Source organism: Thermothelomyces heterothallicus, assembly GCF_042370625.1.
Source record: "Thermothelomyces heterothallicus CBS 202.75 unplaced genomic scaffold P884_scaffold_13, whole genome shotgun sequence".
Taxonomy (NCBI): domain Eukaryota; kingdom Fungi; phylum Ascomycota; class Sordariomycetes; order Sordariales; family Chaetomiaceae; genus Thermothelomyces; species Thermothelomyces heterothallicus.
Genome location: NW_027192574.1, coordinates 51646 through 76538, shown reverse-complemented (window position 1 = coordinate 76538; position 24893 = coordinate 51646). Strand labels below are relative to the sequence as shown.

The 24893-nt window shown below is 58.6% G+C and overlaps 8 protein-coding genes across 8 annotated transcripts; 4 read left to right on the top strand and 4 right to left on the bottom strand.

Annotated features, from left to right (window-relative positions):
• The first annotated feature begins 517 nt into the window (after positions 1 to 517).
• On the top strand, positions 518 to 1611 carry P884DRAFT_27259 (uncharacterized protein). Its single transcript, XM_069442534.1, has 2 exons — positions 518 to 905; positions 969 to 1611. The coding sequence occupies exons 1-2, from the start codon at positions 758 to 760 to the stop codon at positions 1415 to 1417; spliced, it is 597 nt and encodes a 198-aa protein (XP_069296962.1). The 5' UTR covers positions 518 to 757; the 3' UTR covers positions 1418 to 1611.
• A 700-nt stretch (positions 1612 to 2311) lies between these two features.
• P884DRAFT_260243 (uncharacterized protein) lies at positions 2312 to 2923 on the top strand. The gene has a single exon (XM_069441426.1). The coding sequence runs from the start codon at positions 2339 to 2341 to the stop codon at positions 2675 to 2677; it is 339 nt and encodes a 112-aa protein (XP_069296961.1). The 5' UTR covers positions 2312 to 2338; the 3' UTR covers positions 2678 to 2923.
• Positions 2924 to 4532: 1609 nt separating this feature from the next.
• On the bottom strand, positions 4533 to 12519 carry P884DRAFT_27241 (transcription factor/nuclear export subunit protein 2-domain-containing protein). The gene is made up of 3 exons (XM_069442523.1): positions 12453 to 12519; positions 7539 to 12269; positions 4533 to 7484 (listed from the first exon to the last, which is right to left on the bottom strand). Exons 2-3 carry the CDS (start codon positions 12165 to 12167, stop codon positions 4749 to 4751), a joined length of 7365 nt encoding a protein of 2454 aa, XP_069296960.1. The 5' UTR covers positions 12168 to 12269; positions 12453 to 12519; the 3' UTR covers positions 4533 to 4748.
• A 677-nt stretch (positions 12520 to 13196) lies between these two features.
• P884DRAFT_285416 (Alpha/Beta hydrolase protein) lies at positions 13197 to 15081 on the top strand (the record flags this gene model as incomplete). The annotated part of the gene is made up of 3 exons (XM_069443765.1): positions 13197 to 13242; positions 13356 to 13746; positions 13837 to 15081. 3 exons carry the CDS (start codon positions 13197 to 13199, stop codon positions 14864 to 14866), a joined length of 1467 nt encoding a protein of 488 aa, XP_069296959.1. The 3' UTR covers positions 14867 to 15081.
• Positions 15082 to 15210: 129 nt separating this feature from the next.
• P884DRAFT_292474 (S-adenosyl-L-methionine-dependent methyltransferase) lies at positions 15211 to 17544 on the bottom strand. The gene is made up of 8 exons (XM_069444168.1): positions 17329 to 17544; positions 17214 to 17239; positions 17023 to 17114; positions 16764 to 16913; positions 16625 to 16662; positions 16280 to 16455; positions 15688 to 16107; positions 15211 to 15527 (listed from the first exon to the last, which is right to left on the bottom strand). The coding sequence occupies exons 1-8, from the start codon at positions 17416 to 17418 to the stop codon at positions 15479 to 15481; spliced, it is 1041 nt and encodes a 346-aa protein (XP_069296958.1). The 5' UTR covers positions 17419 to 17544; the 3' UTR covers positions 15211 to 15478.
• A 653-nt stretch (positions 17545 to 18197) lies between these two features.
• P884DRAFT_278036 (protein-tyrosine phosphatase-like protein) lies at positions 18198 to 19280 on the bottom strand (the record flags this gene model as incomplete). Its single annotated transcript, XM_069443145.1, has 1 exon — positions 18198 to 19280. One exon carries the CDS (start codon positions 19278 to 19280, stop codon positions 18198 to 18200), a length of 1083 nt encoding a protein of 360 aa, XP_069296957.1.
• Positions 19281 to 20120: 840 nt separating this feature from the next.
• P884DRAFT_202149 (Spo7-like protein-domain-containing protein) lies at positions 20121 to 21395 on the bottom strand (the record flags this gene model as incomplete). Its single annotated transcript, XM_069438400.1, has 1 exon — positions 20121 to 21395. The coding sequence occupies one exon, from the start codon at positions 21393 to 21395 to the stop codon at positions 20121 to 20123; it is 1275 nt and encodes a 424-aa protein (XP_069296956.1).
• Positions 21396 to 22434: 1039 nt separating this feature from the next.
• P884DRAFT_260234 (Alpha/Beta hydrolase protein) lies at positions 22435 to 24283 on the top strand. Its single transcript, XM_069441425.1, has 2 exons — positions 22435 to 22523; positions 22645 to 24283. Exons 1-2 carry the CDS (start codon positions 22479 to 22481, stop codon positions 23968 to 23970), a joined length of 1371 nt encoding a protein of 456 aa, XP_069296955.1. The 5' UTR covers positions 22435 to 22478; the 3' UTR covers positions 23971 to 24283.
• Positions 24284 to 24893: the final 610 nt, after the last annotated feature.

Below are 24893 nucleotides of genomic sequence, written 5' to 3'. Positions count from 1 at the left end.
GCCGCGGCGGTACACGGCGCGAAAAAAGGGGACTAGGAAATCCTGGAATGCGGTAACTAGTTATGTACGTACATACGTACGGGGAGCGCAGCGCAGACGACCCGCCGCTCTTCCTTCGCCCGAATCGTGAAGCGTCCTCAGTTACCGTATCGCTGTCCCCACCCGTCTGTGTTGGTTGCAGGTGTGCACTTGCTGCAACTTGTTTTGCAGGGGCCCGCTGTGGGTTCTAATCCGTACACAGTGTTCCGTTGATTCTTTTCTGTTGCCCTCTGCAAAACTGTCCCGCTTTCCTGTGCAAACCGTCTCCCTTGCGCTCTCTCGTCAACCTTTCCACACTTTGCCCTGCCAACGGTGCACAGCAATTTTCGGTCCAAGGGTCGGAGGGTAGTCCTGTCGCTCCCTTATTCCTCTCCCAATTTGGCAGGGCTTGCTCAGGCCTGACCTTCCCACCGGCCGTCGAGTTTGACGACGGAAGCGTTCAGACCCCGTCATTCCAGGCAGACAACCTACGGATCGCTCGACCGTTTTCTCGATCTCCGGAATGGCCGCTTAAGGTTCTGTCACGAAACGACTACCACGGGCTGGCGACGCACAATCTTTTTACGTAGCACGTCTTGAGGTCAAATCCGAACGACCCAGATCCAATTCAACCGGCACTCTTACTCCGTCGAAGACCGTGCCAGCGAGGTGGAAACACTGGCCAAGCAGCAGCAGCAGCAGCAGCAACACCGCGACATATTACATTGAATTGCCCGCCATGGGATCGCAACACTTCGCCCCGAGATGGGCAAGCTTCGGCATTGCTGCGCTGCTCTGCAGCATGAGCCGGGCACAGCAGCAGGCAGATGGACCTTCGGTTCCTCAGGTCTATTGCGCTACCGTCAACACCGCCGATATGGATCCTCGTGAGCTCAGCTCTGTCGCTTTCTGCCGCCGGTTTCCCATGCTGACCGCTCCTTGTCTCGCAGTCTTTTCCAACTGGCAGAGCGATGGACGCTGCTACGGTAACTGCACCGACCTCAATTACGCCCTCGCTATTGTCCAGAACAAGAACTGCTGGTGCTCGAACCTGGTCCCCAACAAGGCCGACCGAAAGCCTCTCAGTGACTGCCAAAATCCCTGCCCGGGCTATCCAAGTGATTACTGTGGCGGCGATGGGGTCTTTGGCTACATGTACGCCGGCGGCAGCACGCCAACGGGAACAGCAGCTCCCGGCGGGTCTGCCACGGGAGAGCCGTCCTCTAGCACCGTGAGTACTCTTCCCTTTCCCTACCAGCTGACATGTGCGGCCCCCCCTCGAAATATGCCCGTTTGTCTCTCGATCCTGCGTGCTGTCGCCATTCCCGTCATTCCCCTGTGGTGTCTGGGCCTGTCGGAAACCCGTAATGGCTCCCAGGTCGTCGTGAGTATAGTATAGCTGAGACTGGGTGCAGAGCAGCACGGTCCAGCGCACGGTATCCGTAACATCGTCGGAGTCGACTTCGTCGTCTGGCGTTTCATCATCATCATCATCATCATCATCATCATCATCATCATCTCCATCTTCAACTTCCTCTTCTGATTCCTCCACTGTATGCATTGCGTCCCCTCACGGGCTGGGCTGGGCACGACTTCTTTTTTTTTTTTTTTTTTTTTTTGACGCTGTCAAGGTTTTGGGTGCATACTAACCCTCAAGCTAGACCGGCGCCACCACATCGGGCTCACCATCTGTGACAACCATCACCGTTGGCGGAACCATCCGAACGGTGACCGCCCCTACCGTGCCCACCGCTACCGATGGCACGTCCATAGGCGACGATAATGGCTCCGGCCTCAAAGGAGGCGCCGTCGCCGGTATCGTCGTCGGCGTCGTCGGCGGGTTACTCGTGCTGGCCGCCTTTCTATGGTTCTGCTTTGTGAAGCGGAGGAAAGACCGCGAGGCGGCCGACCTCGGATTGCAAGCTGGGGTCGGCGGGTCCCCCGGCAGGATGGCGACGCCCAAGTCAGGCGAGATGACCGAGAGCCGGTACGGCAGCACGCCCGGCGGGGCAGCCGCGGGCGCCTGGGACTCCCAGAACAAGCGACGCAGCCACCTCATGCCTGTCGACCCCAGGCTCGACCCGTTCGCGACCGGCCTCTATTCCAGCGATCAGAATAGGAGCCGCGAGAGCCTCACTTCGCTGCAGGACAACCAGGACTATTCGAGACGCGTGCATCAGGCACCGAGGGTTTTGAGAGCCACAAATCCGGATCCAGAAGAGGATTAATTCAGCCACCTTTTTTTTTCTTCTTCTTTCGGTTCTCAAGTCAAGTTGGATCCAGTGCTTCAGGAACATAGGCGGGCTCCCGCTTTCCGAACATGCATTTTGCCTGCATCATGCGAGGTTGTTTTGTTCTTTTTTTTTTTTCTTTTTTTGCATTTGCATTTCAAGATACCACGGCGTTCAGAGGGATAGTCATGGGAAGCAGGTTTTCTTACGTACGGGATCATTACAGGGGCTGGCTTGGTCAGCGTACCACGTCCTGGGATCGAGGAGGTAAAACGTCATGCTTAGATTGGTGTGGCGGTCTCGGATCAGTTCAGTTCGGGCAGTATTTGGATGGGAAGAGGGTGGATTGGGCTCTAGAAGAGATGCTATATCGGCCGTGTATCTCTCCAAAACGAGAGCAGAAAGGAGCATGCCGGTCGATGTCATGATCATAGGTATGATGCTTCATGGCACTTCAAGACCGCGTCTGTTCCCAAACTTTGGGGTTGGATTTTGGACGCATCTAGGGATATCACAGCAAAAGTCAAATCAATCGGTTACACCGGCAACGTTAGTGATACCCTGGAGCGCCTTGGGCCGCGTAACCCATTCGGATGCTCTCATCCTTCGACACCACCCCCCTGAGCTGAACCACACGCCATTGCACCCGCCTAACTCGTCTTCGCTAAACCCACTATTACCGTTCCAGTTGTTCTGGATCAAATCCGTCTCTGTATCAAGAGAGCCGTGCCGCATCCGTTTGATCTGTTGGCCGCCGCTTAAAAAAGGCTTTTTAGTTTCGGCCGCAGAGCCGCGCCGCCTGCGTGGTGGGGGGTGGAAGCGGCGGCGCACAAAAGATCTAGCTTATTGGAGCGTTTCCGTTCGCACGGCGACCTGACTGTTCCATACATACATCCGCACACCAGCTTATCCTGGTGTCGGGCCGGGTCTGATGGAGCTCACTACTGATCCCACTAGAGAGAACTGCGTCTAAGCTCTGGACTGGTTGAGAGAGGAGATTCCAGTCGAGTCGAGTCGAGACAGTTTCAGGTCACTAACTTCAATGATATTCAGGGGTGGTAGCTCGAATATGTCCCCCCCCCCCGGATCAGTCTAGATCCCTGGAGCTGTTTGGGGTCGCGTATGAACGACCGAGCCGGACACATGCTGCGTACGGCATTTGCAGTCTCTGCTGTCAAAGAAAAGAGAGTGGTTTTGAATGGACAGAACCCATGGCGTAGAAGGGAACTTCGATCTTGTCTCCTGACAAAAGTGCAGAGCTGTCTGGATGCAGACATATCCCGTACGCAGCCAGGGTTGCGCGGCGACCAGAGAAGAGCAAGAACCACAGAAATAGAAAACGACCACAACCGCCCGGCGCCTTCATGATACCTGTGTCGATAATAGCACTGCGAACCAATGACACCCTGAAAACATTGAGAAGGGAAGAGAAGGGAGGGGAAGGGGGGTGGGTGGTTGAGGGCCACGACACGGTCATGATGAATAAATATCGTGGCAATACAAGAGACAATGCCCTTGTTAATAATGACTACGAACTGCCGGGCAAAAGTCAACAGTAAGACAGGCTCCTTCTGCCTGGTTGAACATCCAGAACGCGCAAAGGCAATGATACATAATGTGTGCTTCAGACCCTCAAAAAAGAAAACAACTTGGGAACGCCCCGGGTCAAATGCAGGACTTTTTTCCCCCAACTCGCAAGCGCCATGAAACAGGAGGTATAATAAACACAACACATTTTTACAGCACCGTCCCAGAACCTGTATGCTCGCTCCATACTCCTTCTTCAAGCCCTGCTTTGTAGTGTCTAGTAATATGCGGCAGAATAGAGAATACACGAGTTGGTTACATCTTCCGGGGGATGGAAGCCGGGTTGTTTCCCATCGCACAGTGGGCACGACATGTGCGTGCTCTCGAGGTATAAGGTATCCTGCTTGAAAAAAAAACGACTTTCAAACGCCGAGGTTAAGGCGACCGTGATGAACTGCGAGATCTGGAGAATGTAGGAGAGAGGACGTGGTGTGATCACCAACAGTCGACGAGGGTTTGTCAACCGTCCAAATGCTCGCATGTATCGGACGGAGGTGGAAGAATTTGCGTTGACACATTATGTACCTCGGGCTCGTGAGCCGAACGTTTGTTTGTTGTTTAGCCTGGCCCACTCACAGACGGCGCTCGGAAGAAGCGGAAGATTTCTAGAAGAAATGATAAAATGCCTCTTGTCGAAATAGTGATCCCGCCGAACAAGTCTAGGAAATCGTCTCGGCCGCCGTGTTCCCAACCTTCGATGGAGCCGACGGGCGGAAGAAAAAAGCAACTTGTGTCCGTATCCGTATCCTCCACCTTGATATGTTATGCTTCGCAATCTCGTATCCGTGGGCATTCTTGTTCCCCCCCGTTTATGTTTTATGATAATCATCCCACTGCTGACTTCGGCATGTCTTCATCCCCAGTGTAGCGATTACCTTCCCTCGGCATGGATCGGACAGGCAACGGTCAGACCTAACGCCGTTGTCTCTTGTCCTGATGGCTCCCGTTCCCCACTTCTACACCCTCACTCCTGCGCTTCCGCGCCCTATCATCCCCTCCCCGGGGATCGCCACGCTCGTCCCCAGGTCTTGACGACCGCGAGTCTCTCGGGGGCCCGTTAGTCCGCGAAGACCCACCCCGTCCATAATCGTCGCCCCCTCTTCCCCCTTCTCCCCTTCCACCACCACCGGAGCCTCCATCGCTCCTCAGGCCAGGTTCGCCGCGGTGGCTACGATGACTGCTCGACTCGCGCGGCGGGGCGAGATCCCTCCCACCGCCAGGGATCGGTTCTCGGCCACCGCCCATGGACTCGCGCATCGAACGTCGCGAATCTCTGTCGTCGCGGCTGCTGCTGCTAGGCACATTGGATGACCTCCTGTCCCTGTACTCGCGAGGATCTTTGGCTTCCCGCTCCCGATCGGGGGTGCGATCCCGGCTGCTGCGCCCAGATGGGCGGGAGCTGCGTTCCGACCGGTGGTGCTCACGACGGCTGCGGTCATGTTCGCTTCGGCTGGAGCCATAATCGTCACCGTTTGCGGGCCCCCGGCTGCTGCTGGTCTCACGGCCACCGCGGGAATCGCTAACGACCTGGATCGGCTCGGGACCGCCGCGCGGGGGGCGGTCGCTAGGCTCCCGACGAGACGAGTCTCGGAAGGACTCGGCCGGGCGTTCGTGAACCGGCGTGCTGACGGGCGACGCGCCGACCAAGATTTGGGCATCCGAGCCCGCCAGGTTGGGTCGTGATCGAGATGTTCGCGGGCCCGAGCCTCGAGCATTGTCAGCAGAGGCCTTGTCGAGGGTATTTTGTATGCCACGGAGCTGTCTTCCACCTGGTCTCATCCGGTCGTTGGCAGCGGCAGGACCGGTGGGTGTTGACGAGAAATCGGCGCTGGGGCCTGACGGCGCAGGTCGCGATCCGGAACCGGGAGTAGACATTGGCGGTCGGTCAGGCGTGTGTATCGGAGCGCGGGAGTGCATAGCAGGTCCCGGTGGCTGAGTGGCAATCTGGTTTAGACGGTCCGGATGAATGCCGGACGGCCCCGGTGGCCCGGAAGCTGCAGGAGGAGGAGGAGGAGGAGGAGGCAGCGGCGGGGGCGGGGCAGACGATGCTTGGCTGATCTGGCGCATCCTGTCTGGGTGCACTCCCACCGTGGGAGGCGTGGTTGATGTCGGAGAGCCGATGCCGCTGCCGTTATCGTATGGTCCTCGACGAGGGCGAGATGCCGATGGACCTGTCGGTGGATGACGTTCCGGAGTCGGCGGACGGATGGGCTCAAGCGGCGGAAACCTATTGTCGGGACGCATCGGAGGGCCGTTGACCGGGGGGGGTCGGGCCACGCTTCGGCCACCCCGGCCCCGGGGGCCTGAGGGCGGTCCCGGGGGCATGTCGACGACGGACTGGATAGGGTTCAACCGGCCGTAATTGGGGTCCTGCTGGCCGAGTCTTCCGTGATCGTGGTCAGGACGGGATTGGCTAGTGTAAGAATCCCTCGGCCCGGCGTTCCTGTCTTCGCGCTCCATGTTCCGCTCGGCTCGCGAAGGTGGCGCTGCCGTCTCCATATGGGAGTCCCGCGGAATTTCGGGCCCGGGCGAATGGCGACGGCGGCCATGGCGATCGTCGCGGCCGTTGTCCGGCAAGGGAGGATTGGCCGGTGGGCGATCGGATCGCCTGGGCGAGTCTGCCCGCGGAGGCCGCTCTCGAGGTTGCTCTCTTGGCGAGTGACGACCCGAGGGTTCTCGCGTGTCGTTGATGAGAGCAGCTCGGGCTGGGTTGATGATCTCCGGCCGCTCACCCTCGATGATCCGTGCGCGCTCTGGGTTGATCGGGGGTCCCTGAGGAGCGCTCTGTGACGTGGTTGCCGGCGGGGTCGATACGGCGGATTCCCTTCCAGGTCTCGAGTCGGACCTGCTTGAGCCGTGAGGAGCGCCCCTTTCCCGCGGCGGCGGACGGCTATCCGGACGGCTATCTCGGTCAGCTGCCGGCGCATGATCATGTCGACGCGAGGGCGGCTCCGCTCGGCCGCGATCAGAAGCTCGGCTAGCGTCACGACCAGTATCGCGGTTAGAGTCCCGCGGCCCGGGTTCGCGTTGTCCAGGATCTGGTCCGCGCCTATCAGAGGATGAGATGTCCCGAGAGCGCTCTGGACGCGATCCTTCAGGGGTTCGGTAGTCTCTGCCATCACGGGCACCTTGCGACTCCCGAGGATCACGCTGATGCTGGTCTCGAGGTTCCCGACTGTCTCGATAGTCGCGGGCTTCCCTCGTAGGCAAATCCCTCTTATCCTGGCGAGGCTGACTGAACCTGGGCCCCGATGAATCGTGCCTAGCGGGAGGTTCTGGTCTGTTGGGAAGTCCGGGCCCTCCAGGGGGGAGAGTTGAAAACCTCGGTGGCTCCTGGCGGGTACCAGATTGCGGTGCTGGGGCAGGCTTTGGGGTGGACGGTCTTCCGGAAGGGGTGGCCGCTGAGCTCGTCTTTGGCGCCGGAGGATTCGTCTCCCTTGGCGGTTCCCTGGCTGGTGGCGGTCGCGGCAAGCTGGACACATTGCCTCCTGGGGATGCCTGGCCGGCTTTACTCTCGTCCACTTCTCCGTCCTCGACCTCGGAGGACTGTGGGGCACGTCCCGCATTGGGCTTGAAAGGCGCCGCTGAGCCGCGGAGGGAAGAGTTGGCTGGCACTGTGGGTCCCTTCTCATCTTTGCCATCGCTCTTCTGTGCATGGTTAGCACAAGACGATGACTTGAGGCTCACAGCCGAGGTACTTACAGCGCCCGGCCGGAAGGCCTGAACAAGGACCCATTTGGACTTTCTCTTCGCTAGCTCCGAGTAGGTGGTCTGAGCCGTCACGGACAGATCGACGCGGTGGCCCTGAGCGGACTCGGGAGCATTGGAATTCGCTGACTCGCGGTCCTTGATGGTGTTGAGCTGCTCCAAAAACTTCTCGGCCATGAAGTTGATGGCGGGGAAGTAGTCGATGACACCCTTCAGGATACTGATGGCATTGCGGATGTGCATCCATTCCATACCGTTGAGGCATGATCGAAGTGCGGAGTTGAGCTCCTTGTGCCAGCGGAACAGGAGCTCCTTGAAGGCATCGTGCTCGATGAACTCTGTAGGCTTTCCTTCCGCATCGAAGGCCGTGGCAAAGCCGATGTATTCCCTGGTCTTGGTGCCCTGCAGCTCTTTGAGGCCCAGGGCCTCCTTCTCGTAGGCATTCTTATTGCCGTGCCACTTCGAGAGATCGCCCAGGATGAACTTCAGGAAACGGGCTAGATGCTCGGCCTCACGAACGGTGCAGGTGAAGATTAGGGCGCGCAGGCGGTTGTGATTGAACAGGCGGTTGTAGAGCGACATGAGCTGGAAGTTTGACTTGGGGAACTCGTGCAAGAACTTGATCAACCGGAAGCAGTAGTCCGCATCCACGGGGGAGATCTGCAGACGCGGTAAGATGCACTCTTCGAGCAGGGCGTCCGACGTTGCGTCAGCATGCGCGATGCCTGCGGGAAACCAACCGCTGGTCTGCCGGCCGATATGAAGTTTGGTCTTCTGGAACCGCTCTATCCCGTCCTTGGTCTCCTGCAGAAGGCGCTGTTGCTGGTCCATGATCTCCTCCCGTTTCCGTTTCTTGTTTGCGGCGGAACGAGGGGTGTCCGACCGGTCAGTCGTCAGTTCTGCTGCCTGGGCTTTGAGCCGCTTGTTTGCAGCCTCGTAGCTGTCCTGAGGCCAGACCAGGTTTCCGAGTTGCAGTGACCAGAAGAACACGTAGCATGCAGGCGAGATATATTTCCAGGATTGCTGGGGCAACAGTTTGGGGATCTCCTCGATGAGCGGAGCAAGCGCGTCCGAAAGCGATTCCGGCAAACGGCTTGGTGTTCTCGAGGCCGAACTGTTGTCACCAGCACCGTCTTTAGTTGCCTCTGTGTTGCTGGCGTCGCCTGGGGCACCATCAGCCGCAGCTGTCGCCATGGTGACGTCGCCATCAACGTCGGTCGTGGGCTTTGTAGCCTGTGACGGACTTTCCTTGGTTGGAGGGAGAGCCTTCGTGTCCCAGCGGATGGTGTTCCGTCGAATCATAAAGGCAAGATTGGCGTCGAGGCCGTAATCCCGCATGAGCTGGACAACGTCGGGGACCAGGCGGTTGAAAGTGTCGAGATCGAGATTGCTGAGGAGCAGGTCGAGGTATCGAGAGAGAACCTTGTGAGAGCCGTCGACGAGGGCAGAGAGGTACTTGATGACGGCGTTGTCGTCGGTGATCTTGTAGATGGCATTTTGTCGATACTGCGCAATGTTGATAAGCAACTGGCCGGCGAGGTTCGAGTGCGACAGGGCCCTCATCAGGCGCTGGGCGCTGCGAGCTGATACTTCCCGCTTATCGCCTAGGCTGATGAGAGTCTGGCGGCGGAGCACCTCTCCACCCGTCATGCCGCGCAGCTGGGCATCTGTGAAATCGAAGGCGGAGACGATGCCTCCCATGGACTCTATCAACTCCTCCAGAATGACCAGATCGGTCGAGTTGCCCCGCAAGAGTTGGGCGTGGACGTAGCGGAGAATAGGCAGCGGGTCCATGTTGGAATAACGCTGAAACACCTTGCCGGAGAATCGCGACAGCGCTTGGAGCCATTTGCTGGTCAGGAGCACCGAGGTTGCCTGGGTCCGGCTCCTCTCCTGGCCGGCGAGAGAGCTCAGCACTGACCAGACAAGGACGTCGTACCCGAGGTCGGTGAAGTACTTGGCGCACTCGACAAAGGCCTCGATCAGGTTGTCGTACGATTCGATCTGCTGCAGCGCAACTTTGCAGACGATGCCAGGCGACTGATACGCCACCTTTGCGAGTTCCTTGGCCATCTGCATGATGTTACTGTGTGACAGCCGCTTCATCTTGCTGAGGGTGAGCAGCTTGGTGTGCGCGAAGGCTTTCTGTACAGGCTCGAGTCGCGAGGTCGCACCCTCATACCATTCGGCGTAGACGCCGAAGCGAGATCGGACCGGATACCGCTTGAGGAGGTCCCAGACGCTGTCGACGGCGGATGCATTGGCGTCACCTAAGCTCAGAGCTGGCACTAGCACTCGTTTGAGGAAGCCGAGCCAACGCTCGGTGTTGTGGGGGGACGGGTCGTCGCTGAGGCTCTTGCTGCCGATCCTGGCGAGCTTAGTCACGAGAGAGGCATCCTCGCCGATCTTGACGCCAACGATGTTGAGCAGCGAGTCGGAAAGGGTAAACAGGTCATCCACAGTGCGGCAGACCGGGACGTTGTCTGCCCACTCATCCCAGTAAAAGCGGTACGAGATTCCTTCGACATCAGCCTGGTCCGCGTTGGGCCACCTCAGTGCGCGTTTAACGGGTGGCGTTTTAAGCTTCAAGTGCCCCTTGGGCACGCCTGTTTGGTCGGGATCCAACTGCGGCTTAGGCGGGCACTCAATCGGAGTCGAAGAAGTTGGACGGGCTTGTTGGTACAAGACGTCGATGGAGTGGTGGAGAATGCGATGGAGAAGTGGCACGAGGTCGGGGAATGCCCGTAGGATCCAATCATGGCGCCCGATGATGAAGAGTGACTCGGGAATAGCGCCGATGGTAAGGAGACATTTGAGAAGGAGCACCTTTTGGTCGTCGGGGCCGCGCGACTCTGGCTTCTCCGCTGCTGTTGGGGTCTTATTGTTTGGTTCTTGTTTTGTCGTCGCGGCGTCGCGGCGCGAATTGTTGCTGGGGGGCGGGGGCATGTCGTCCGGGAGAGCGCCAGCCATCATCAAGGCATTCTGCTCGCCGCCCGGCCGCTTCGCTCTCTCTTTCTCTTCGAGCTCCTTCAGCTTCTGCTCCTTTACCGTCTCCATGTCCTCATCAAGCGGCCAGACGTGGTTCCACAAGTCCGTAAGCGAGACGAAGCCGACTTTGATGAGCAGCGATATGAGGTATAGCAGGTTTGCCGGCAGGGTGTCCTCGGGGTCCCTGGCCTCGGAGGTGTAGAAGCGCAGTTTGAAACCCAACATTTGAGCGGCGTCTCGGTTCCCGGGAGGTGGCAGCGTCTTCGTAATCCTGATCCATTCTTGCTCGATACTGGATTCCGGACCGGTCTCGGACGCGCCGTTCGCCAGTCGCTCCTCCTCCGATGGAGCCAGTTGTCTCCCGCCCAGCTCGAAATAGGCGTCGAGCTTGAGCTTGCGTGCTCTCTCCCAGAAAGCAATGTCCCGCTCCAGCCGCTGTTGAGCGAGAAGAGCTTCTTCCTCCTCAGTGGCGACCCAACCGGGATGCTCGGGCAGAGCCCAGATCGGCAAGCCTCCGATAAATCTGTCGGTTGGCAGGCTAAGTTGGCTTCGTGGCCACCACGAGCTGACGCGCAGGAACTTGATGAAGAAGCGGAATTGCTTGATGAGAACGGCGGCGAAGATATCCAGAATTACGTCCAAGACGCGGCCCGGGTGTAGGTCAAAAGTCCCGATAAGGCTCATAACCTTGTTGAACGTGGTCTGCACAACCTCGGATGTTGGCGGCTCCGCACCGCTAATCGTGAACAGCTCGGTGACGAGCTTCGCGAAGCCCTCGGACTCTTCGCGCAATAGGTTGTAGTTTGCCTGGCGGTACAACAAGTTGGTGGATTGTCGAATACCCATCCGCACGAACGTGTCGCGGATCAAATCGAGGTGCTGGAGAATCGGCGGATCCAGGACGAGCCGCATGAGCGCTGGAGAAACATTTGAGGCAACCATGAAGTCGCGCAGTTGTGGTTGGAGAGGACCCGACTCCACGTCCAGGAAGGTAGACACGGTATCCAGGAACAGAATGTGAGGGTCGAATGCCCCATCATTCCGATCCGCCTCTGAGATTTCAGGGCCTAGTATCTCTCGGACGACGTCACCAGCATCAGAGCCCTGGAGTCGCCCGTCGGTGACGGAGTGGATGAGTTCCTGGAAGATCATGACGACTTCCGTAAGGTCTTCGTCTTCCCGTGACTGAACGCCATGGTCGATGATCTCTTGCCGGCCACCCTTCGCCCACCTGCTGACACAATCATCTGTGACAATGCTGTAGTCGTAAAATGTTTGGACGGGAGAGGCCGGGGCCGCAAAGCTGGCCGGAGTAGCTGGAACCGGGGGCGGCGCTAGTGGTGCCGCGGTTGTTGGAGGTGGCAGCGCGGCCGAGGAAGATGAGCTCGACGGCCTGGCGGGTGGCGGCGGTGATCTCGGATCGGGACCGCTGAAAGAGGAATTCGCGCCCTGGGACTGGAAAGAACCGCGACGTTCGCCTCTCCGCGAGTTCCTTCCGCCGCGACCGCCACGGCCTCCATCGAAGCTTCTATCGTGCTGTCCCAATACTGTATCCGCGGGGCGATGGGGCGATGGCCGCGAAGAGCCAGCGTCGCTGGGTCCTCGGTCGAGTCTCTTGCGCTTGGGAGGCATCATCAAAACAGGAATCGCGGAAGTCAGGTCATTTATCGAGGGCTCGGCGGTGTCGCCAGGAGTCGACGTCTCCAGGCGATCAATCGAATTCGAGAGATTTCGGAACTTCTTGGCACATACAGTCAGATACCAATGCTGTCAGCCGCCGACGATGTGAAGAGAAAACGGGTTTGACAGCTAAGGCAAGAAGGATGCGCGAAGTTGTTGATTTTTTTGGGGGGGAAGGGCGCGGGAGAGGAGGAAAGGGAAAATGCGACCAGAAACAATAGGAAAAAAGGGCAAAGTTACCTATTGAGATTAGATTTCAATGGATTTTGCCGTTCCGCAGCACCGACGAAAGCTCCGGGTCGGTGTGGGCTGCCCTGTTGGCGATGATGGTTCTGACGTCGAAACCCGGAAACTGCTTTCGCGTCAAATCGCCAAATCGCAGCTCTCTGGCGTGGTTGCGCCTTAGCGAGCACAGAGCACTGGCGGCGCTAGCCTCATCGGACAAGGCTGCCAAGAGTTTCCCCTACCTTTTAGGCGGCAAGTCGTCGTGACTTACTTGATACGCGTAAAAATGGCCCCAAGGTCAAGTCTCTAGTACTTGCATACCTAATAAAGTTAAAGCCGCCGAGCTTGCGGGATCGGTGACCCTACCGGCGCCACGGCCCACTTTAATTCCTTCAACGAACGGCCGATTGCCGGCCGCCACGACCAAGACTTTCCTTGTCGGGGCGGTCGCGAGAATGGCGCAATCCGCGCTTGCGGCTCTAATGCAGATTCCGCCCCAATAATTGAATTGCCGGTGTGACGGATGCAGCGCGGCGTCGAGTTGAATTCAACGCCTTCAACTGAGTGTGGTTTGACTCCGTAGGCTATAACTAGCCCCAGGGCAGCCGCTGGGAGACCGTGCTTTTGTGCTTTCCTTGACCGGGATTCATTCCTTCGATTTCTTCGATTGCCCTCTTTCCCCAGCTTTTCTCCCTCAACTCGCCCCTCCATCGTTGGCTCTCGCTCCTTGTCTTTTTTTTTTTTTTTTCCAACCCCGCCATGACTCCAGATTCCGTGCGCGAAGGCCAGCAGCGGCCGGTGTACGGTGAGTCACATCTGTTGTTTCTTGGATTTCGTCCTTTCGTTTCAACCCTTCCTTGCCTGCCCCCAAGCACACCTTTGCCTTTTCAAGAAGAATAGTGGCTGAATACTTCCAAGAAAGAGTTCGTTCGCAGCCGGAGAATCCGTTTGCGGAGCTCATTCCGCACCAGGAGATAGCCATCATCCCATCTTTCACGCTCGAGTCGGGAGTGACGCTTTACAATGTCCCTGTGGCATACACCACCAGGGGCACCCTCTCGCCCAACGCCGACAATGTCATGGTCATCTGCCACGCGCTCACCGGCAGCGCCGACGTGGGCGACTGGTGGGGTCCTCTCCTGGGCGGGCCTGGCCGGGCGTTCGACACATCGCGCTTCTTTGTCGTGTGCATGAACAGCTTGGGAAGCCCCTACGGCACTGCCAGTCCGGTTACCGCCAAGGACGGAGACCCCTCCAAAGGCCGGTACGGTCCAGAGTTTCCTCTTACGACCATTAGGGATGATGTCCGGTACGTTGTGATGTTCTTATCCTGGAGAGGTGTTGGTTCTCATGCTCATCATCATCACCATCATCATCATCATCATCATCACCCTTGTAGGTTGCACAAACTACTTCTCGACGACCTAGGCGTCAAACAGATTGCTGCCGTGATTGGCGGGTCGCTTGGTGGTATGTTCGTGCTCGAATGGGCGTACTTTGGAAAGGACTATGTGCGGTGCATTGTGCCCATCGCCACCTCGAGCAGGCACAGTGCCTGGGGTATCAGCTGGGGCGAGGCCCAGCGGCAATCCATCTATGCCGACCCCAAGTACGAAGACGGCTACTACTCGTTCTCCGACCCTCCCTCGACAGGGCTCGGTGCGGCGCGCATGGCCGCACTCCTGACCTACAGGAGCCGAAACTCGTTCGAGTCCCGTTTCGGCCGTAACATTCCCGATCCCTCACGCCGGCAGACGATCCGCGAACGGCCCGCGCCCTCCACTCCCTCCGAGGCCCATTTCCACATCCATAACGACGGACACAAGTGGACGAAAAGCCCATCTCGCAGGGTCAGCGAGGCACAGCAAGCTCCCAAGAATGAGGGCTCGGGAAGTGCGTCCCCAGATCCGCAGTTCCACGGGTCAAAGAACGGCAGCCTTACGGGCGGCGAGGTCATCCCCCCGACTTCGACCTATTTCTCGGCCCAGTCATATCTACGCTACCAGGGTAACAAGTTCGTCAAGCGCTTCGACAGCAACTGCTACATCGCGATGACTCGGAAACTGGATACGCACGACGTGAGCCGGGGCCGTGCTGGGACGATAGCCGAGGCGCTGGCCATGATTGAGCAGCCAACCTTGGTTCTCGGCATCGAGAGCGATGGGCTGTTCACTTTTGCGGAGCAGGAAGAATTGGCAGAGCACATCAAGAACGCGCGGCTAGAGAGGATTGACAGTCCCGAGGGTCACGATGCCTTCCTACTGCAGTTTGAGCAAGTCAACCACTACATCCTGGACTTCTTGAAGGAGGTCCTTCCGGATATCATGAACAAGGACACCGACGGTGCGGTGGTGGAGAGCTCGGTTGGAGAGTTGACCAAGAGCAGCACGTTTGGCGAAGCCGAGGTTGAGGATATCACGGCATGGTAGTGGCCGTTGAGCATTGAGCTTTCGAAATCATCAAACAATCAGCCCCGTTTGTCCCAATGTCGTTACCGGGCTACCTGCGCCGGCTCCCCTGGAAGTAGCGCCCACGCTGTGCAGATATGCGGCAGTCACACCACATTGGAGGAGTCATGCAACTAAGCAGTCAGAAGGATGCGGTGGTTATGCAGGAGCTTGCATTGGCTGGCTGTCAAATCTCCGACCCGTTTGCGATCACGTTCGGCGCGGCAACGTGGGGGCGCCTCGGTCGAGCGGCGCACCCCGCGAGAAAACGTGCCGCAGAACGTGCCGCAGGACGTGCTCCGCACTCCACGATCGGAAAACGACAACTCAGACTCAAGGCGGCACCTGTATCTAGGTACTTGGAGTATATCGCTGCTGTCTGTTCAACTCAGATGATCTCGCTGCGGAATAAAACAGGCGGAGATGCAGCGTATACGAGGAAGAAGAGAAAGGACAGTCCTGAGAAAACAAATAAAAAAATAAATAGAAACAAAAAAACAATAAACCACGCTTGACAAGTCTGCATCCAGCACGATCATGGTTCTCAGCACTAGGGTTCCGCAGTCACTCGGCCCATTTCTCGCCCTTTTACTCTCAAAGACCATTTCTAGTCTGCTCCGGCTTCTGCCCATACACGACGTGGCTAATAGCACATGTCAGACTCATCAGCTTACGGAAGCGGGACGGAGCGGGGAAGTATGGATAAGGAAAGAAAGAGAAAAAGATAGGCAGCAACAAAGGAGGAAGAAAGAAAATGAAAAAAAAAAAAAAAAAAACATATCGAGAGGGGAAGGGAGACTCACAGTTCAAACATCGCATGCACGCTCGGGTCCGCCAGGTCCTTGCGCACCTGCTCCAGCAGGGCCCAGATCTCCTCCTCCTTCCAGCCGAGCACGGTGGTGTAGAGGCGCATGGAGAGGCCGTCGAGGCCGTTGAGCACCTGGGCCAGGTTCCAGGCGCCGACCTCCTTGAGCAGCGGGTTCCGCGGCCAGGGCCCGATGGGGACGCGGTAGCGGCGGGCGGTGACGCCGGCGAACCCGGCCGCCCTGGCCCAGCCCTCCAGCTTCGACCCCGGGTTGGGGTCGCGCCCGAGCGAGAGGGCGGCGTCGGTCAGCCTGTGGTTCCACCGGCGCAGCGCGTGCGACTCGGTCAGGGAGCCGTCTTCCGAGTAGTAGGTCAGGTTGAAGTCCTGGAACTCGGCGTACCCGCCGGGATTGAGGTTCCTGTTCGAGTGGTTGTGTGTTGTCTTAGTATTGGTCATGGTAAAGTGAACTGGATGAGTGATGATGATGATGAGGAGGAGGAGGAGGAGGAGGAGGAGGAGAGGAGAGAAGGGGGAACAAAAAGGATAGAGAGGGAATAAAAAGGGGAGGTAGGTGTGTGGGAGAAACGAACTCGTAAATCTGGGACATTAGTTTCGGCCAGTCCTGGATGGACGCTGCCATGTAGCGGCAGAAGATCCAGTCAAACTTGGCCGGGTGCACCCATGGGTCTTCAACATCGTCGACTTCAAACTTGACGTTGGGTGGGACGAACGAGGCTTGGTTGGCGGAGAGGTCGTTGCCGATAACCTGAGCAGGGCAAAGAGAGTGAGGAGGTCAGTAATATATCCGGGCGCCCAGTGAAAGGGAGGTGCGCGGGGATAATAAGGGCGAGAGGGGGGTGAGGATTGGGTGGTGGTGGTGGTGGTGGTGGGAATCGGGTGGGAATCGGGTAAGGGTCGCGTGTGGAAAGACGAACGGTAGCGTCGGGAAACTCATCGGCAATGGATATTGCCCCTTTGGCAGGAAGTCAATGCCATGAGCGTGTGAGTAAAGACTTTTTTCTTCTTGTTTCTGTTTTTCTCTCTGAAAGCGGCAGTCTGGGGTAGCTGGCTTACAAATGCCGTTTCCAGTGCCGATATCCAAGATGCGATGGGTCTTGGATTTGTCGATGGGCGCGGTGTAGAGTCCCCCGATGAGGCGTGTCACGATATTATGGAGAAGCATCAGGCGCTCCATTTCCTTCTCGTCGTTCGGGCGCGGGTACCCTTGCGGTCACACAGCTTCCAGTTCAGCACCCACACTCATACGCTAGAGGCATCGGGGGCAGCGTGAAGCCTAGCAGGTCTCAAGGTGAAATCACGGCTTGAAACGTACTTCCGTGTCGAAAAGCATGGTATCGACGGCCGTGTTCAAAGGGATAGTCGACCACGCTCGAGGCCAAGGAGGTCGTGTAGCTCGGCTCTCCGCTATGCGGTGGTGCAGCCGTGTTAGTTGGTTCAGCGACTGCCTTTATCAGGACCGAACAGAGAGATCATGAGGCTTCGAGTTTGAGAAGTCTCACTCACGCCGTGTCATCAAGGTCATCGGCCAGCTAGATCAAGGAGACGATCAGTGTCAAGCTCTTATCTTTTCCTGCGAGATATGCTTGAGAATGATGGGGAATGACTCAGTATTCCGTACAGTGGCGTCCACTTCAATCCTCTCCGTCTCGAGCTCGGTCCATGTTTTCTTGGGGGAGGAAGCCCCTGCCAATTCGGCCGAGTCTGCCATTCCGTGAAGTCTCGTTTGGCTCACTCGTGCGTATGCAAAAGGGTCGTGCCCGGTCGACGGCGAGATTATGAGGGTATAACTAAAGATGCGATGAGCGGGGTTTCACGACAGTTGACCAGTAAAATGTGGTGCAGAAAGGGGTTACATCGGAGTCCCGGGGCTCATACTGCTTTAATTATCCAGCGGGCTTCGCTTTGGTGGTGCGGTGTAGTTATCGGGAACACTAACCGGTTTTTGACAAATGGTTCCGACATCCTTGTCGACTGCCTGACGCTGCAAGAAGCAGATACGTCGACGAGACGGATAACATAGGATCAATCGTACAAATTAACCAAACGCTAGTAAGTGTAAGTATTAATCCGTATTCCTCGTGCGTACTCCGTACTGTATCTCGTACGTATGTATTGTGACACACACAACCCTGGTGTTTGGTACTATTGCTTCCGCCTCTATATTTTCCCTCCTTGCCGCGCCCCTTGGGGACGTACGTAAAAGCTGGCCAGCAACCTCTTGTATAAAACACACTCAGAGTAACACTGCCCCAAAGAGGCTTGCTTGATCGGGGGTATAAGTCAAGTCAAGAAAAAAAAAGAAAAAAAAGAAGAAGAAGAAGAAAAAAAGAGCCAACGCCCGCCAACTCGGCCGCTCAATCTGCGGCTCCCGCCTCCAAACAAGAAAATGATGAGCAGATATCAATCCCCAGTCGCGATAACACCAAAATCACCCTTGCCATTCATCCCAACGACAACAACTCCAGCCCACTCATGCCGTGCTCTCCATCAATAGCTGCGATCCACAAACGGCGCGAAGCTTCTACCCTCGTACCGCTCGTCGTCTATCTCCATCGACATGTCGCCCCCCTCCCCTCCCTCGTCCGTCTCTCCCATGGTCTGCTCGATCCTCCGCTTGGCAGCGGTCCCGGGCGCCCTGTTAACAGCCTCTCCCGGCTGGGCCGGGCCCTGCTGCTGCTGCTGCTGCTGATGATGATGATGATGCCCCCCCGTCGCCCCGACGTCGCCCCTCGCCCGGAGTATGTCGCCGTACGTCTGGAGCTGGAACCTGAAGTCGTCCCCGAGGGCGACGCAGAAGCGCTTCAGCTGCATGAACTGCACCGCCTGCACCGTGTCCAGCCCGTACATGGCCATCAGGTACGCCGCCACCACGGCCGCGGACCGGTCGTTGCCCGTCTCGCACACGACCAGCACCCTGCCGGCGCCAACCCCCGCCCGGGCGGCCACCGCGAGCAGGTGCTGGTTCACCTTGGCGGCCGCGACGGGGAAGGCGCCGACCAGGGCCCGCCCGTCGGCGACGTCGATGCCCTCCACGTCGACGCCCATCCCCTCGACGGCCCGGCGCACCCCGCCGACGAGCATCCCCTCGCCGGCGGTGGCGAAGCGGGCGTCGCGCGCGCACAGCACCATCGTGATGCCCTCGCGCTCCAGGAACGCCCGGTCCTTGACGGCGCTGGCCGGGCCGAGGTACAGGTACGATAGGACCTGCTGGGCCCGGCGGCGCGACTCGTAGACCCATGTGGAGGAGCCGTCGCGGGCCGACTGCGGCAGGAGGCCCTGGGTGACGGTGTACAGCTCTTGCTGGGTGAGGCCGGCCGTGTGGACGGCGGAGGGGGAGGGGCGGATGGTCATGAGGACGTCGCTGTCGTGATCGGGGTCGTCCTCCTCTAGGGTGCCCGCGCCGTTGCGGTCGTGCTTTGAACTGCCCAGGCTGAGGCTGGAATGCATGGGTGGTGGAACGTGGATGTATGGCGGCGAGGGAGGGCGCGAGGAGTAGGGAGCTGTTGGGAAGACAGTGGACTGGAAGGAGGGAGCTATGCTCTCCTTGAGGGTTGGTGTTGGGCCATCCATTATGGACCGAACCAAAAAAAAAAAGAAAGAAAAAGAGAAAGAGAAAGAAAAAAAAGAAAAGAAAAAAAAAGAAAAGAAAAAAAAGAAAAGAAAAAAAAACTGGGGGTGTTAGATGCGTGGCTGTCGTCCCGTGCTAAACTCCCTCCCCAAGCGACCCTGATTTGCACAGCAGCACCTTGCCGCTGAGACTCGCAAAGAAAAACGGCGGCCTGCAACTAATGGAGCAGCAATGATATCCACGACATCGGCGTTGAAGCTTGACTGTTGATTGCGAACTCTTCGCCTGTTGCGGGAGAGAGGGATGGACGGTATGTGTGTGTGTCCAGGTGGGCAGCGACAATTGAGCTAAGACCGTCGCCTTCTATCTATTTAAGTTTGCCAGTGTGGGTGAGAAGCAGGGGAAAAAAGGCTTTAACATGTGGAATTCAGTTACAGCGATTTGCGTGTGTTCCAACAGTTGCTGACTGCAGCGTAAAGCATTGGCAGGTCCAAGAGGGAAGGTGTGAGGTCTAGGGCCGATGTTGCCGGAAGAGGATGGGGGGAAGGGCTGGTGGGGCAGTTTATATTGCCAGTGGAAGAATTATGTTCAACCCGAACCCTCCTATGATTCCCAAAACGGTGGCAGAAGACCACGATAATAAACGAGTTCAAACACGCCAGAGACCGCTACGCATGAGGTACCATGAGTCATCATGTGATAGAAACTGGTGTTTCTGGTAAGATACCCCTTACGCAAAGCGACCCTTTTCTTTATTTTTTCCCCTCCGTTTGATAAAGAAAAAAGACAACACCAACAACAACGACAGAAAAGGGTTCGGACAACGACAGCAACAGCCTTCTCTATGGAGTTTGACTGTCTGCTTTCGGAGTGCTTTCCTTGGCCAATGGCGACGGCGTCTCGGGAGTCGCGGAGCGAGATTCCACACGGGGCCGGCTCTTTGCCCCGGCAGCCAGCTTCTTGCGCTTTTTGTCCGAAGCATCGGAGGAGGAGCTCCCCTTGCGCGCGATGCCGGGATGGTCTTCCCCGTCGATCTTGGACGCGGGGGTCCGCGGCCCGTGCATGCCCGACGACACACTCCCCCGGCGCGTGCTCGCGCTGCCGCTCCTCGTCCGCCTGTGCTCGCCGGCCACAGCCGCATGGCGCGGGTGGTGAGCCTTCTCGTGAGAGGCGGCCGGGGGCTTATCGGCGACCCTCCGTCCGGGAAGCCACCAGAACCACCCCCCCTTCTGCTTGCTCAGCTTGCGATCCCGCTCCTTGAGCTTGGCCCGCAGCAGGGCGCGCCGCTCGTTCTCCTTCTCCCAGTATTCCGCCCTGTAGAGCTCCCAGTTTTCCCTAAACGTGGGCGAAAACGGCTTGGCCAGCAGCAGGAGCTTGACGTAGTCTCCGCCGGGAGCCAAGTCCTCCTCGTGGCCGCCCCTCTCCTCGTCCCGGTTGTTGACGTGCACCGCCGGGTGGCTTTCCCGTGTCAGGTTCAGCTCCCTGTCGACCTCTCTCAGCAGAGACGGCTCCACCCAGCGATACGAGCTCCCGTTATCGGAGAAGAGACCGTATGTCAGGAACCAGCCGATCGTGCTGAGGGCCTCCTTCCACCAGGGCCGCTTCAGGACGACCAGCTTGCAGTTGAAGCCGCGCAGGCCGCGGTTGGAGACGGCGAGCCACCGCCTGGGCCAGCGCACGCCGCGCTCCCAGATGCCCGTGGCCCAGACGAGCAGGCCCGTGATGATGCCGGCGAGGAAGCACATGTGCTCGGTGGTCTCGATGACCCAGTAGACGCTGCCGCCGACTCCGCGGCCGTCCTCGCGCGGGGCGAAGAAGAGGGCGTAGCCGAAGAAGGCGGTCCACAGCGTCAGCAGGGTCAGGAAGAAGGTGTGGTGGCGCCGGCGCGCGCGCAGCTCGAGGTACTGGGCGCGCAGGGAGGCTTCGAGGATGAGCAGGTTGAGGTAGATCATCGAGGGGGAGCTCGGCGTGTGTGAGAGAGGGTCGCCGATCTTGCCAGAAGCCGGCGGCGAATCGGAAGACGCGATCGGGGTGGTGCCGCCGATGACTTTGGCGGGGTCCTGCCCCGGGAGGGTGACCGGGGCGCCTTTGACGATGGAGTCGAGCGAGTCGGCCATTGTGTCGGAATTCCCGGGGGGCCGGGGGGGGGGGGGGGGGGGGGGGGGGGGGGGGGGGGGGGGGGGGGGGGGAGGAGGGAGTAAGCAGCCGATGAATGAAATAAAAAAAACCACGGAGATATCCGGCCCAAGGCCAGGGGAGATGGGTGCCGCAGCCCCCTCCGGAGGGACGGGATGCCGATGGGATGCCGATGGGATGCCGAGTCAGGAGACAAACGGTCGGTCCAGAGAAACCTGGTAAGGTGTGCACGTATGAGGGACCTAATATTAGGGATGGGTTGCGGCGTAACACGAGCCCGCCGATATGGGACCGCGTCAGCGCGTCGGGCCTAGCCGCATGCAGACAAGAAAAAAAAAAAATAAGGTGCGCCTGGGTCCTGTAGTGTATGTTGCGGAGTTTAGGAAAATTATCGCCGCCCCAGCGAGTCTGGGCCCTTGAGTCCCGATGCAGGTGCCCGCAGCGGCGGGTTGGCAGCTGGTGCTGATGAATGGGGATGGAATTTTTGGATGGGCCGGAAAGCCTCCGGCTTCCACAGCTGCAGGTGCTAACTACTGTGTAGTGTAGTGTATGACTTGGGGCGCGTGGTGAAGTGATGGGGCAAGGGTCTCAGGGCAGGCCCCTGTTTGGTGCCAACGTCATCAGTTACGGAGGGTTCCAGGGGGGGGCTCCACTCCCATTCAACCATTCTACCAGGTACGGAGTGCCTCCGCAGCGCCTGTCAATCGGCCCGCGGGACGACGCAAATTCCGACTTGGCCACGACTCTGGCTGTACCGAGCGGTTTCCGGGGGATAACTCGCCGACGGGAGGCCGGACGATGCAGCACAACGACGTTCTGATAAGGGGCGGCGTCCTCAACGCGCGTCCCTCCCTCACGCCATGTTTAAAACCTACCCGGTCGCCACTTTTCTGCTGCCGAAGCGACTGAAGCTCGCCTCGTTGCTCTTCCCTCCCCAGCCCACCGCCCTCTCGACCGACGCCTCCCTCTCCCCGCAGCAGGACCCTCGCCAGCCCATCCTCCTCGCCTCACACCAGGCCATGTCACAAACCCGCGCCGACAGCCCGCCTCGGCCCCAGCGCCCGATGGCCTACTTCCCGCTGGGGTACAAAGAAGCTGTCCAGCAATGGGTTCGTCTGCTCTCTCCTTTGCTCCCCTGTTCCCCGCTCCCCGCTCCCCGCTCCCCGCCTCCCGCCTCCCGCTTCCCGCCACGGGCCGCACACACCGCTAACCTCCTGACCGCCGACACAGTGGGCGAGTGTGTCTTCTCGACAGGCCGAGCGCAACGTCCTCGCCTTCGTCCCTTACCTCCGGGAAGCCAGCGCCGAAAGCGTGGTGGGCTCGCAATTACAGGATCTCGCCAATTGCGACCCGTTCGGCCTCAGAGTGTGGAGGACATCCATGGTGGAGCTGTCCGGCAAAAACCGTGCCCTGAACGAGCTGTCGATCGAGCGCGTCGGGGAGCAGGCGGACGATACCTTGGTCATGCTTCACGGCTACGGCGCCGGCCTCGGTTTCTTCTACAAGAACTTTGAGCCGCTCAGCCGCGCGCAAGGGTGGAAGCTGTACGCGCTCGACATGCTCGGCATGGGCAACTCCTCGAGACCGCCCTTCAAGATCCGCGCCAAGGACCCCAAGGAGAAGATTGCCGAGGCGGAGGCCTGGTTCATCGACGCCCTCGAGGAGTGGCGCAAGATCCGCAAGATCGAAAAGTTCACCCTGCTCGGCCACTCGCTGGGCGGCTACCTCGCCGTGTCCTACGCCCTGAAATACCCCGGCCGGCTCAACAAGCTCATCCTCGCCTCGCCCGTCGGCGTCCCCGAGGACCCCTGGGCCATCGACTCCTCCATGCCCGAGCCGCAAGAGTCGACGCTGGCCAACGAGTTCACCCAGGACCAGGAGAGCATCGTCAAGGGCGAGCCCGCCCAAGTCCGCGCCCCGGCGGCCGACAAGAAGCCCGCCACCGTCGCCGCCCCTCCCAGGCGGCCCATCCCGAGCTGGCTCGTCTGGCTCTGGGACGCCAACGTGTCCCCCTTCAGCATCGTCCGCATGGCCGGCCCGCTCGGCCCGCGCTTCGCCTCGGGCTGGACCTTCCGCCGCTTCAACCACCTCCCGCCCGCCGAGAAGGACGCGCTGCACACGTACAGCTACTCGCTCTTCCGCCAGCGCGGCAGCGGCGAGTACGCTCTCCCCTACCTCCTCGCCCCGGGCGCCTACGCCCGCAGCCCCCTCATCAACCGCATCCAGGACGTCGGCCGGCAGGTCCTCCGCCCGGCCACCGACACGACCCCCGCCGTGCGCGAGACCGGCATCCCCGTCGTCTTCATGTACGGCGAGAACGACTGGATGGACGTCGCGGGCGGGTACGCGGCCGAGGAGAAGCTCAAGCAGCGCCGCATCCAGGCCCTGCTGAACGCCACCGACGACGAGAAGCGCAGGGAGAACGGGTCCGCCAAGGTGGTCATCGTCCGCAAAGCCGGCCACAACTTGTACCTGGATAACCCGGACGAGTTCAACGAGGTCGTGCTGAAAGAGATGGAGGAGACAAGGCAGAGACGCTTGAGGTTGGGCGAGTGAAAAACAAAACACAAAACGAATGGCAAGGCGGTCCCGCCCGTCTTTGACCCGATGATTTTTCAAATATGTTGTTCCCAATTAGATGATGCATGATGGGCGTTGAGGTTGCAGTCTCCTGTCGAGGACTAGACAGGATTGACCTTTGGAATTTGACTGCGAGGCGTGGGCGTAAAATCACTTGTAGGGCAGCTGGCTTTTTTTCCCTTTATTTGGATCGTATTATACCACACCTAGCATAGCATATAGAGGCCGCGGCTCAGAGCTCGTGGTTGCTGATAGCCTGTCGAATATTCAAGCAACATACATTCAAAACTCAATCATGACAACTTTCCAACAGTTGGGACAGGGATATGTTGAGCGGATATGGAAGCCCGCAGTGGGCTTGCTGACTCTCAAGACAACCGTCGATCCAAGAGCCTTCAGACCATGACCCTGCACTAAAAAAATCGCAAGATCGGCGGGCGACAACTGAAATCGAGAACCGCGCAGAATAGACAGAAGCCATGTTCCACATGTACAGTACCAACTGCCCGACGCCATTAGGTGTCACAGAGGCCTGCTATGCCCGCGCACTAACAGAACGTTCTGGCTATTACAGTTTGTATCTAAACAAGCCGAGGGAAGGAATATCATAAAAGCCCAGAGCAAAGGGCGGACAGGCCTCGGAAACGCCTATATCCACCTTCCCTCGATAAAAGAACTCCATCCGCAAACCACACAGCTTTGCGCATAACGAAGAAAAGAGAGAGGAAAAAAGAAAGAAAGAAAGAAGAAAAAAAAGAAAAAAATAAACACCAAGCCATGCTGACTGCCCAGCCCCTTTTGAGATCAGGCTATCCTCGCGGAACGAACAAGACAATTCTGAACAACTGCGGCACACCCTACCCCAACAACGAACTCGCCCACAGTCTCCTTCTCCCGTA

What these genes read in the sequence shown, in the direction of transcription:
- P884DRAFT_27259 (XM_069442534.1), top strand. Translation starts at nt 758, where the DNA reads ATGGGATCGCAACACTTCGCCCCGAGATGGGCAAGCTTCGGCATTGCT. An exon ending in CACCGCCGATATGGATCCTC is followed by an intron (nt 906 to 968) that starts GTGAGCTCAGCT and finishes CTTGTCTCGCAG; the next exon opens with TCTTTTCCAACTGGCAGAGC.
- P884DRAFT_260243 (XM_069441426.1), top strand. Translation starts at nt 2,339, where the DNA reads ATGCATTTTGCCTGCATCATGCGAGGTTGTTTTGTTCTTTTTTTTTTT.
- P884DRAFT_27241 (XM_069442523.1), bottom strand. Translation starts at nt 12,167, where the DNA reads ATGATGCCTCCCAAGCGCAAGAGACTCGACCGAGGACCCAGCGACGCT. An exon ending in AGGCCTTCCGGCCGGGCGCT is followed by an intron (nt 7,485 to 7,538) that starts GTAAGTACCTCG and finishes AACCATGCACAG; the next exon opens with AAGAGCGATGGCAAAGATGA.
- P884DRAFT_292474 (XM_069444168.1), bottom strand. Translation starts at nt 17,418, where the DNA reads ATGGCAGACTCGGCCGAATTGGCAGGGGCTTCCTCCCCCAAGAAAACA. An exon ending in GGATTGAAGTGGACGCCACT is followed by an intron (nt 17,240 to 17,328) that starts GTACGGAATACT and finishes TCCTTGATCTAG; the next exon opens with CTGGCCGATGACCTTGATGA. An exon ending in GTGCATGCGATGTTTGAACT is followed by an intron (nt 15,528 to 15,687) that starts GTGAGTCTCCCT and finishes ATGTGCTATTAG; the next exon opens with CCACGTCGTGTATGGGCAGA.
- P884DRAFT_260234 (XM_069441425.1), top strand. Translation starts at nt 22,479, where the DNA reads ATGGCCTACTTCCCGCTGGGGTACAAAGAAGCTGTCCAGCAATGG. An exon ending in AAGAAGCTGTCCAGCAATGG is followed by an intron (nt 22,524 to 22,644) that starts GTTCGTCTGCTC and finishes CCGCCGACACAG; the next exon opens with TGGGCGAGTGTGTCTTCTCG.